Below are 13179 nucleotides of genomic sequence, written 5' to 3'. Positions count from 1 at the left end.
CTTTATGCTGGAGTAGGAATCAGGTTTTACTGCTATTACTGTCACACAGGTTAGGTGCAAAGACAGGCTGCAATGTACATAGATAGAAAAAAAAGATTGTATTCACAGACCACATAGTCCTCAGGCACAAGCAATGTGTTACAGCAACCCCAACAATCCTGTCAAGCACAGATGCAAACAAGCCAGATAATACATTGTCTGCAGTCTAACCCTTTATTTGAGTAACTGCTAGGCTTGGCAGTGTAGAAAGCAAGAAGTGTGGGCAGTGTGTCAGAAAGATTTGCTTGCTTAGTTAATGTCTGCTTTCCATCTTCTTTACATGCCTCCTACCAAGGCTTCAGACATACCCTGAACAACAATTTTGGATCACCCCAGTAATCGCACAACAGCTAAACACTTTATAAACATAATAAATCGCTGACGTTCTATAAAATATATGAAAACCCCTTCTTACATATGCGTGGACAATGTATTTATCATTCCTTTTGTTTATACTCATTCTTAGCTGGATCCAAATCCCACCTTAAACTATGAGACTGACTTCTCTGGATTTTTATTGCTCCATGAGCACCAACAAGCTGTAAATACAAAGAGTGGCTTGGCAGAGGCATGCTTCAGAGAGAGGAGTATGCAAATGGATGCACTGAATTATCGCATAGCCTCGGAACATTTACCATTCGACACCCTAACACGTGCTCTACATTCTGTGGATCCACAGACATTCGCAAATTATTTCCCTTTTCCCTGGAAAAGAAAGAGGAAATTTGTAATGCTGTATAAGCTGTTTTAGCAGACATGCATCGTAGCGCTGCAAGCATGATTTTGAATGAGCTAAATGAAAGATTAGAGCACAGTAGGGGAAGATCCGGTTGAGCAATTGTGTTTTGGTTGCGTTTACTTAACAAGGCCATGTAGTACACATTTAACCTAGTGTTGCGCACCCCCACTGGCACTGAGACGAAGAGATTTACAAGCTAAGTTCATTTAGCCAAACCCAACTTGCAGGCTATGATTGTTTGTCATTCATAAGGGGCTTTTTTGTAGATTAAGTATGAACATAGGATTGTGTTAGATCTATGGTTTAAATTCTGCTAATTCTGAAATATTTACTACCTACTGTAGTTTGCTGAGGTATTACAATTGTGTACAGACTTTTAAAAAGTAATATTAATTACCAACAACGGAACAAGTTCATCCAAAAGATGGATCTTCTGTTATAATTTACTCACCCTTTACTGATTTGATTCATTTATTTTCGAACAAAAATATCATACATAAAATATCATTACCAAAAAATACATTTCAACATGGTCGAAAATGGAGTGGGATAAAGCACAAGCTTGTTATTTTCACACCCCATTACCACATACTTCATTTGTCTATTACTTAAACTTATTTCTTCTTTTACTTTTGTAGTTTTATCCTTTTGTCATCTTTTAAATATTATATGTTTGAATCCATTTGTACCTTTACATTTTGTAACATAGACCCAAAGAAAAAAAAAAAACATTATACTGCACATAGCCATTAATTAAAGTTTCATCATACCTTTCTCATTTGATCCTTTTTCAATCACCTTCATCATTATATTCTTTTAATAATATATATTTATACAACTTTTTAAACTGATTACTATCCTGACATTGTTGGAGAGTATGATGTAGACTGTTCCATAGTTTTACACCACAGACATACACAAACCTTTTAAAGTTGTCTTTGTTTTCAACCTCCTAAAATTTAGTTCTTCTCTCAGATTATATCCCCCTTATCTTTCTTCAAAAAACTTTTGTATACATTTTGGATGTAATTTATTCCTAGCTTTAAACATAAATTGTGCTGTTTAAAATTTAACCAAATCCTTGAACTTGAGTATCTTTAATTTAAAAAAATAAAGGATTTGTATGCTTCCAATACCCCACACCTATCAGTCTGATTACTATTTTTCTGCATTGTACTTACTGATCGTAAATTAGATTTGTATGTATTCCTCCAAATTTCAACACAATAACTCATATATGGCAACATAAGTGTGTTATATAATATATCCATTGCTTTATTTTCCAGGATAAATCTTGCTTTATACACTATTGCTACAGTTTTTACTAATTTTGATATCATATTATGTATTTGCAGTTTCAAATCAATTTTATGATCCAATACAACACCAAGAAACTTAATTGCATATACTCTTTCTATAACTTCATTGTCAATATGTAAATCAATATTATGAATACTTTTTAATTTCCCAAATAACAAAACCTTTATTTTACTTATATTTAATGACAATTTGTTTATGTCAAACCATAATTTCAACTGATTAATTTCTGTTTTAGTCAACTCCATAAGTTTTGGTAAATTATCCCCACAACAAAAATACTCGTATTATCTGCAAATACACTTAAACAATTCTGATATCTTACACATATCATTAATATAAATTATAAACAATATTGGACCTAAAACTGATCCTTGTGGTATGCCACAAAGCCTATTTGAGTAATTTTTTCTATGGAACTCAGTGGATGCCAACAATCAGCATTTTTCAAAATGTCTTCTTTTTGTGTTCAACAGACTAGGGAAATTGATAAAGGTTTAAAACCACATGAAGGAGAGTAAATGAGTTTAATTTTTGATTGAATTATTCATTTAAGACGCAAATAATTTGGTAACACTTAACAATAGGGTTCATTGGTTAATGCATTTACTAACATGAACCAGCCATGAACAACACTTGTACAGCATTTATGAATCATAATTGAACATTTACTAATGCATTATTAACATCCAAGTCCATGCTTGTTAACATTAGTTAATGCACCATGAGTTAATGAACTAACAAATAACTACTGTATTTTCATTAACTAACGTTTATTAACATGTATACTGTAGTAAATGTATTGTTCAATGTTTGTTCATGTTAGTAAATGCATTACTTAACATTAACTAATGAACCTTATTGTAAAGTGTGACCAATAATTTATGTGGTAAAGAAGACAAACCATCACTAATTTTTTTAAATAGTATTGCTCTTTTTGGGGCATTTATAAAAACGTACTTTCCACATTTCAGTTTAAATAGAAAATAGCCTTTTTTTTGTTGTATGTTTATTGTAAGATTAATGGAATATATGAACACTAAATGGAACAGTTAGTAACATATGAAGCTAGAAAAAAAATAATAAAAAAAAACACATGATGTACTCATGCGTAGCCAAATTCACATGCATGAAATTCACCTGACGTCTTGAACATGCTCAAGTTTGTTTTTTGTTTTTTTTTCTAAATGGAGACTTTGATTTGTTGAACAGTGGGCTCGCATCTGATTGGCCAGCCTGATCTCATAAGGAAAAGTAACTATTTTACATTTTGTCAGTTTAGTGGCTAACTCGTATAAATTCGTATAAGTTCAGTTCTCGGACTGGGCGATTTGGCCTAAAATCTAAATCTTGAGCAATTGAACATTTTAACTCATTAACGATTAATTAACGCTCATTATATTTATTTATTTTATTTTGTTGCTCTCATAGTTCACTGACAGGTTCTGTAATGTAAATATGCTCACATATTACAAGTGAAAGATCTCTGAATGAAGGGTGAATTACTTGATTTTAAATTAATTGAAGGAAACACACACTATCTGCTATTTATGAGGGTTTATTGATCATCAATGCTGAACAACTGAAATGAAAACACACATTGCCTAAAACAAGTTCCTTTGCGCCGCCCACCATTGTCACCGCTACCAAACCGACCTATCACAAAGCTTGCACTACGAGTCCTTGTGATGTGTAAGTAAATTTTTTGAGAGGTGCGCGGGTATGCAAAGGTATGAAGTATAATTTAGTCTTAACAGAGCAGGGTCAGGTGACTCCACACACGGTAAGGAAAAAATTGAAAAAAACTGACCTTAAAAAATTAATCAATTATAGGTTCCGAATGTCGGTTGTTAATTTTCGATTAATCGCCCAGCCCTATTCAGTTGGATGAAAATGTAAGATTTTTAACAGGAGGTGTGGCACCAAACCCCAGCCCAAAATCCAACTGTCATTGGGAAGCATAAGCAAATCATACTAAATTCTACGAATGAGATCATACAAATTCATACAAATTAGCCACTAAATCAAAAGTTACGGACTGCTGTGAGATATAAATGAAATAAAATGCATTTTCATTATTTTCAATTAAAGAAAAAAATGTATACCAATCAGGTCACTTCGAAAAAAAAGCACACCCATAGCACGTCTAAAGTGCAATGATTCATAGGTTTATCAAATTCATTGCAGTCATGACACACCAACATATCTGGCCCAGTTCAGGCTCAGTTATGAGTAATTAACTTGGCTGAGACTTGGCCCAGATATGGTCCATGTTTGGCCCTTGTCTTGTAGGCAGACTTGGTCCAGTCATGTACCGTAATTGACTGCAGCATGTGCGCCAAGCAAAAGCTAATTTAGTGGGCCAGAGCTGGGCCAGAAATATTTTGCTATGAGAGTAAAGTTGGACTGGAATATATATATATATATATTCTTTTTTGTGCATGTGATTTTAGTTTCTTGCAGGTGAAATTCGTGATATATGTGTACATTGTGTTTGTTTGTGTGAATTATTATTGAGACATAATCATAATAAAAAGCGTATTATCTGTAAAATAATTTTAACAAATTGCTTTGTCTTCTGAGAGTTCTATATTTCCTCATGTAAGTATTAGACAGCTCTGCTTGTCTGCCATCACTTAAATAGCTTCACAGAGACATTACCAAGAAGGTCACAGATAAGCTGACCTGTGCTAAAAGGACTTTGGAAAAAGCCCTTCACAGAGAACGTGTAGATGAGAAAAGGCCATGTTGAGTCTATCTGTATGTGTCTGTGCATATCTGGTTGATGCTTATCTTAACTTTGAATGGTTCTTCAAGCTTGCAAAGCCTATAACCAGGACTCTTGAAAAACACACATGTAAGCATGTACCTGTGATTTGCACATGCTTCATTTGAGATTCTAACCGTGTACAGCTGGATTTGACGATGCTAGGTCATGGATCACAGGGCACAGCTGGATCAAAAGGGATCAAAGGGTGTATTTCAGTGCATTGATCTATCAGAGGCGGGAAACAGAGCGGCGGGTGAATTGTGGCTGATCCATCCATAACTCATTTAACTTCCAGTCAAAATGGAATTTTAATTTGATTTGGGTGTAATATTGAGTCTAGGTTAGCATTAATGATCTCAGATGTTTTTTTCCAACCACTACTGAAGTTAGTCTTACCCTGGATCTGTGAACAGGAAGGAGTCAAGTACACAGGGAGCTAGCTCTCTGCAACTTTCACATGGTGACCCACTGAAGACAAGCAGAGCTGCACCTGGTCAGTACCTAGATGGGAGACCACATGGGAAAGCTAGTTTGCAGCCAGAAGTGGATTTAGTGAGGCCAACAGGAGGTGCTTAGCCTGTGGGCTTTGTGGGTCCTAACACCCCAGTATAGTGAATGGGAAAGGAACTCCGTAAACCGAGCTCTGTATACTGCTCCGTAAACCGAGGTCCAGACTGTCTGTGTCCTTCGAAAAAAAGAGTAAGGGTTTTACACATTTGCCCACTGGCCTCTGTCCATCTGGCCATCTAACCATCCCCATATCATAATTGGCTTCATCCCTATGTCTCCTCTCCACTAATCAGCTGGTGTGTGGTGTGCAGTCTAGCGCAATACGGCTGCCATCGCATCATCCAGGTGGATGCTGCACACTGATGGTGAATGAGGAGACCCCCCCCCCCCCCCCCAAAAAAAAATGTGCAAGCACTTTGAGTGTCGCTACATAAATTTAAGGAATTATTATTATTATTATCATCTCAGAGTTCACACTCTAAGCTAACTGTCAAATACCTTGACTTTTCCCCAGATTTTTACTAAATAAAAATTTTATTTCAATGACCTATGAAGAACAGTCAGAGAGTATTTAAAATCCATCCATTTAAAGCTTTATATACTCGTTTATAGATGTTTATTAAAAGCTGTCGGTTATGACAAATAATGATTCAAATGGAAAATAACATTTTATCATGTGTTGTCACGTCACATCTGTTTAGAATAGAGTGCTATAGCCCAAATTAAAGCTTTTTAGATTTCATTTAATTTAAAGGGACTTGTCAATCTTTTCAATTACCCTATAACATTGATATACAACATTGATTCAAACGTTGTAATTAATTTTAACCGCTGAATGGCTAGGCTAAGATAATTTAATTCTGCCAGAGATCACTTACGGCTGATTTATACTTCTGCGTTAAGTGATCGGCGTGATCCACGGCGCAAGCCTTGCGTGTAGTCATGCATTTATACTTCTGCGTGAGGTTTGTGTTGCTCTGCAATAACACTTCCGAAACGCCAGCTGCCAGTAGAATTTTATGTTCCTCTGTGTAGAGTGTCTGCGTGGGTGTTAATTATAATCAACTTCAATCATAAGGTAAATACAAAACAAAAGTTTCCATCTGGAGCTCATTCACAGGACTCGACAGTTGTAAACAATCAATCCATCAGGCTAGCGGCTTTCAGCACCGCCCACACTCGTCACTGCTACCAAGCCAACCAATCACAGAGCTTGCGCCATGTCTTTTTGACTTGCAGTTACATTTTTTGAAAGATGCGCATCAGCCACTGCGAGGACTTTGCGGCCGCATGGAGGCTGCGCCAGACCATGCACATGTGCTTGTATAAATCAGCCTTTATGCTACCGAACATAGGCTACAATTCATTAAAAAAAAATTTATTAAATTTAGCTAGCTAACATTATTGCTACATAGCCCTTTTTATCTGTATGGCCAGTGGGACTTAGTTAAGAGGTAGAGGGGACTACAACTGACTTTTTAGGGTTGATCAGATGGAAAATGGGCAGCACGGTGGCTCAGTGTTTAGCACTGTTGCCTCACAGCAAGAAGGTCAGTTTGGCATCTCTGTGTGAAGTTTGCATGTTCTCCCTGTTTTCGCGTAGGTGACCTCTGAAATAGATACTAAGCCAAAGGAAAATGAATGAATGAATGAATGAATATGGAAAAGAATACAATGACAATGAAAATACTCTAACCATAAAAATGGCCAAAACACAGGAAATTAACAACATGATATGTTAAATTTACATTTTGGAAAGTCAAATTTAAAATATTAAACAAAAATCCCTTTAACTAAACATGACATGTCAGCAATAGACCTTTTAAAGTTCCATGATATTCCAGAAATTCCTTGACCTGTGGGAACCCTGAAATCTGTGATTGTTTATTATTGGACTCACATTGTCTGAATGTCATAAAATCCTAAATGTTAACGCCTATTTGAGTTTTGTTGTATTCCCACAAATTAAGCAAGGTTTGTAAACTGTCCAATGTTTTATAGCACCTCTGCTGAAGCTTAACAACACCTCAGCGAGTGTGACTCACGAGCTTCATTACCGCACAAAGAAGAGCCTATTGAGAGACCAGGCGGACACTTGAAATAATGAGACAGATCGTTTAACGCTGCGTCTTTCATTTCAAGCAATCTGCCTTTCAAAAGCTGCTGACCTTGATTGCCGAGTATTGGCAGCGACTAGAATGACTGCACTCAAAAACTATTGTGGTAACCAAAGCCAATGAAAACCTTGTCCCTATGTCACATGATCTCTTAGAAGTGACAGCATATTAAGGGCCAACCCTAAATGGCACACTTCATGTCCACATGTGGTTTTGCACACCTATAATAGATATCCTATGCATATGACCATTATATCCATGAGCCTGTTCTTTTGAGACCATACAGGGGTAAGATACAGTCAAAGAAACACTACATCTTGAAAACATGGACTCTTGGAATACACAAGAGTATATGGTGCCATTTGTGATTAGGTCAAAAAGTGTCCAAAATAGGGTTGTCAAAAGTATCAAATCAGTAAGGATACTTTAAAAATTTACATTTGCTACTAACATTTGTGCTGTTAAGCAGGTTCTTAAACACTGCTGATTGGCCATTGTGTTCACAAGGTTATTCTTGCTTAGCCTGACCTTAGACTCAAAGCTGAATGTTTGAGAACCTTGGCCACTTTAAATGGTCAAGGAATGCACACAATGCTATATAACTGACAGGTTAACCAACCAATCACATTTCGTTTTGTGCTGTGTCATGGAAATGTCCACATACTGTAGTTCTTATAAAGTTCTTGTTTAGGTGATGCATTCCTAAATAAATGTCACACAGATTAAGGGTGCTTTCACACCTGTAGATCAATTGTTTTCTTCCGGAACAGGGATTAAAATTGCTACAATGTTGCTCTCTTTGTTCTTGGTGCGGTTCGCTTTCACACTGCAAAGTTTCTAAACGGGCCAAAATAGCTAAAACAAGTCACGTGCGAGTAAGTTTCCTCATATTGATCAGAGTTCCACTGTTTATTTTGCAGAGTCCCACTCAGCTGTCATGCGTCCTTATTATAATTTATGGCAATGAACAATAAGACATTATGAGCGAAAAGCTGTGCTTTAATTTTGAATGGTGACACCCACAGGCATCGACATCAAATATAAATCAGAGGTAAGACTTTTTCATAGATAGCTGTTGGCTAGAATTATGCAATATAGGCTTTACATTATCGAGAGAAATAACAGATAAACCAAGACTGAAGTTCGGTCAATTATACTAATGGATAAACAGCTCTTGTTAATATTTCCGCATGCTTTCACTTTCGTATTTGACATGAAACGCACATTTACTGTAGGAATGACATACCGCCCTACTCATAATTCTGTCTTCTATAGCCGTATATGGCTATTACATATCCATGATACAATGTCATTTAGCCTGGATTGCTAGTTTGTTGGATCATATTGCTTTCTCACCACAATCAATCTGCTTCAGAGTTCATTTCAATCAAGCCAAGACCACCTCGTTCAGGCAATCTCAGGCTGATTGTTTTGGCGCAGATCCGAGCGCGATTGCTGGATGCACATATGCCAAACGAACTATGCTAACTGGGGAAACAAGCAAGGTTCTGAAACAAAAGTCTAGGTTTGAAAACATCATTAGATGGCAGAAAGTGCAACCCATTAGTTTCCTTTGTTCTTTGACTTTTCAAAGCGGCCAAGGTTTTAAGACCTTCAGCCTTCCTTTTGAATGATATCTCCTTTTGAAAGAGAATTTTGTTGACATCATGGGTTGAAGTATTTATGCGGTTAACCTTGCATACTCTTATTAAACCAGAATTTAGTCAAATTCATAAATGCTCATCGTCACCAAAGTTAAGACAAAGTTTTGTCTTCTTGATTCACTGGATGGAATTGCCACTTTATTCGCAAATGTTTTATGCAATATTGAAGTTTTCACTTAAGTCTAATTCCCATTTTTGGATGAAATATGACAGTTACTCAAACTCACAATCAACTTTTCCATTGGTAAATTCGGTGCATATTTCATACCAAACTGACTGACAACTATTCACAAACTGCCACCAATGGTTTACACCAAGCTTTAAAACAAGCCAGTCTTTGGATATTAGAGTGGCATTCTGCCCACATGTGAATCCCCAGATAACCTGTGTATAAATTGTCCTCACAGTTGTAGTTGCCTGACGCTGGACACACTTTGCAGAGCAAGAGTTCACAATCACTTACTGTATACATCAGTGCAGCAAACGTCCAAACAGTGTCTTATCTCGAGACTAGACTAAACAGCAGGGAGAACTTCTAGAACAGATGGAGGATGGAGAGCGGTGAGGGAGGGTTTATTCAAAGAGCATGGCAGACTTGGGAAAGTGAGAAGGAGCAGGTGACAGTCCGCTCCCCAATGTGCTTGTGTGATAAACACTGTGAACCACTGATGACATCAGGGATAGTGTTGGCTTTGTTTTTTACGTATTGTGTGAAACTGTTTATGCATAATTTGAGGGTTTAGAGTGACCTTCTTTAGAGCCATTTGCTGAGTCCAAGATTCAGTTCCTGGACTCAGCAAATGGCTCAATCCTTTTTGTTTTTAACAGATGCTCAATTTTAGTGCTTCACTGCCAATTGAGATCTTGCTACAGGGAAGAGTTTAGAAACACTTTAGGGCTTTTCACGCTATGCTTGACTTACCATATTTAACCCAGGGTAAAGACACCTGTAATTGGAAACTGTTGTAAGTGCTGTATTTCACCCAGAGTTATGAAACCCTGCTCTATACCAAGGTTAGCACCACATTTGTGCATGTTTTGCTCCTTGTTTTCATTCGTTTGTACTTTTTGTTTTCTTGTCCTTGCACATCTTGCGAGGCTTGAGACAGTGCTAACATTATGCAGCAATCTTTTTTATAAGGAGATGTGAAAATGCTGAGTAAACTCTGTCACCTGCCGTTTGTCCAATCAGCGACAGGTGAAATATGAGAGTAAGAACGTTAACCTTGGGTTTAGAAATGTGCAATGTGAAACTTCTGTTAATGAATACCCAGGTATATTCATTAATCCCAGGTATAGTATGAGCAGTGTGGAATGTATTTACCCAGGATTCCATTTTTCCGGGGTTTAGGATGACCCATGGTTGATGATTTCAAGTGTGAAATGCTCTTTTGTGTGAAAAAAGGGTAAATGGGAAGGTAAGACTTACCACCATCTTGTTAAGGGACACCCAACAGTCCGAAGGAAAGTCCTGCAACATGGGCACCAGGAACTGCAGACAGCCATCCCAGTGGCACAGCAGCAGCATCATGCCAATCAGATTGATGATGCGCATCACTGCACTGGCCAGGTCATAGGTCATATGAAAGATCTGCCAGTCAAGATAAGAGCCAGCATTACATTTGACTACAGAAGTGAAGGACTCTCTCGGACAAACCAGCACATATTAAATTATCAGAACTCTAAAACAAAGGCACAGGTAATCACATTGTGAAGGACAAACTTTAATTTGGAGAGTTGTTCCCTTAATAGGCTACTAGAGATTATTTGTGCGAGCACACATATTGCACTGGGAACAGGTTTGCCAAAGCTTTATGTAATTGAGTACAGTACATCCTAAAAACTTCATCCTGTCAGATTAGATTCGGTATCGGGGACTGTTGGGTCAGGATGATACGAACATGTCTGTGAATGATGAAAGTAATGTGTCTATCTGATAGCATGTTCTTCCTGGCAGTACTAAGAAAGAGAGCAGAAACCGTGTCTCTAGGAGACAGTCGTGTGTGCAGTTTGTTTGTGGTTACAAAGTGGAGAGGACAGCTATTGGAGAGCGATCTGGAGCCGGTCCAGGATAATGCCTTGTGTGGTTGTGCGAGACAGTGTCAACACTCTCTTCCCATACCAGAAACAAGGCTTGTCACACCTGAGAAAATCCAAGTGCCCCAAATAGCAACTAGGCCAAAAACAGCGATATAAGACGACAAGGCAGAGACACTAGGCTGGCTCATGTTGTGTTCTTAGTAGGCGGGGGTTGTTGTTGTTTTTTTTTACGAGATTGAGAAGCAGCAGCTCATGGGATGGGATCTTAAAATGAAAAAGATGCATCACATAAAAATGACTGGAGAGTAATATTTGAAGAGAAGCATAATGCCTGGAGTGCTCGTATGGTTGGGATGGTTAGGGCTGTTTGTTTAACATATTTTTTATTGCTGTGCAGTCCTCTTTGATCAGGGTCACTGATCTCTAAGCAATGTGGAAGCACTCATGGGTCTCGTTGCGCCACCATTTAAACTTGTTGAAATTAATGATCCATACTTAATATTAATACTCCTTTATCTTCTGGCATGCATAAATATCTGCTGCGAGGGGATTGTCAAACATCAGTTGAAAAATGTCCTCATGAAAACACTGGCTTGTGCAATACTGTTTGCGTGTGTGTGTAAATTATGGACAACAGGCTTGATTTTGAGCTGTGGTTGGCGGTATAAAATAATTTTAAAGGAAACGATTTAGGAAATAGAAAATGTAAAAAACAATAAAAAAAGAAAACTCTTTCAAGATTTTATCAGTTATTACTTATAAACTAGTAATCCTTAAATAAATATCGAAAAACACTATGTCACAGTGGGAAGCACTGTCCACTCAAAGCAATAAGGTTGCTTTTTTGAGCCCCGACTGGGTCAGTTGGCATTTCTTTGTGGAGTTTGCATGTTCTCCCTGTGTTCGTGTGGGTTTCTTCCGGGTGTTCTGGTTTTCCACACAGTCCAAAGACATGTGCTGTAGGTGAATTGGGTAAGCTAAATTGTCCGTAGTGTATGTGTGTATGTCTTGGTCCTCCAGGTTGGGGGTTAAGCGTTGGGCTAAAAACCCACCTCATAAAAACTAGATGTTACAAAACACCAAATATGGTGTGGCAAAATATCAACTTTAGTAAATAGGTAAGTAAGCTACGTTGGTAAGTAAGGTAAGTAAAGTAATTAAGGTAAGTAAGATGAGTAAGGTAAGTGAGGTAAGTAAAGTAAGTTAAGAAAGGTAAGTAAGTAAATTAATATCTTTACAACCACACAATATAACCAAATCTACAAATGTTCAGTTTATATTTGTTTTAGTTAGCCTGCAGTTAGCAAGCCTGGCTAATAGCCTGACAGCAGCATCTATAGATTTAATAAAAATGACAAACAGTCCATATGAACCAAAAAATGTTATTAAAACATCATTTTGTTTGTGTTATTATTAGTGTTTTTAGCTAGATTATGGATGGCCTGTTAGCTTAGCACAGCATATTTTAGCATTACCGCTATCATACAACATGTAATATAATCCTAACAAACTGTTTGCCTAGTGACTTGGCATTTAAAGAGTTTTAACAAAATTTAAAAATGTTTAAAATGTAAAAAAAAAATGTACTTGTATTTTTAGTTTATTTGCATTTCTAGCAAGATAACTTGTATGATACCTTAGAATCGTGTTCGATTGCTAACTCATCATAATCTTGTGAGTGGTAGGCTAACAAAAAAACTTAGCTAGCACAAACAATGGCCGCTTCATGATACAGTGGCTAATAAATACTTTCTTGTAAGGGTTAAAGCACTAGTGTGCCATTGGGAGATTTGTTAGCAGTTTATGACATAAGAACACAGTTTTGACCATTTATGTGACCTACACCTATTTAAAATAAGGATAATCAGTGCAACCCTATGACTTATGAATGGTTTTCACAACTTGCTCATATCTTTTAAGAGGTCTAACACATGCTTTGTCCCTGCCTTAGTAATCAACAGCTATAAGGGGGTCAAACAGTAT

At 37.2% G+C, this 13179-nt stretch overlaps 1 protein-coding gene across 3 annotated transcripts in view; it reads right to left on the bottom strand.

The window, feature by feature from the left end:
- Nucleotides 1–13179, bottom strand: part of hcn2b (hyperpolarization activated cyclic nucleotide-gated potassium channel 2b) — a 55680-nt gene that overhangs the window by 25607 nt on the left and 16894 nt on the right. For all 3 annotated transcript variants that reach the window (XM_680322.10, XM_073937786.1, XM_073937785.1), the window contains exon 3: nucleotides 10586–10747. In XM_680322.10, coding sequence (XP_685414.3) covers nucleotides 10586–10747 — 162 coding nt within the window. The remainder of the gene's footprint in view (nucleotides 1–10585; nucleotides 10748–13179) is intronic.

Source organism: Danio rerio, chromosome 22 (assembly GCF_049306965.1).
Source record: "Danio rerio strain Tuebingen ecotype United States chromosome 22, GRCz12tu, whole genome shotgun sequence".
In the NCBI taxonomy this organism is placed as follows: domain Eukaryota; kingdom Metazoa; phylum Chordata; class Actinopteri; order Cypriniformes; family Danionidae; genus Danio; species Danio rerio.
Note: the sequence above shows the minus strand (reverse complement) of the source record. Positions and strands in the feature narration are given on the sequence as shown.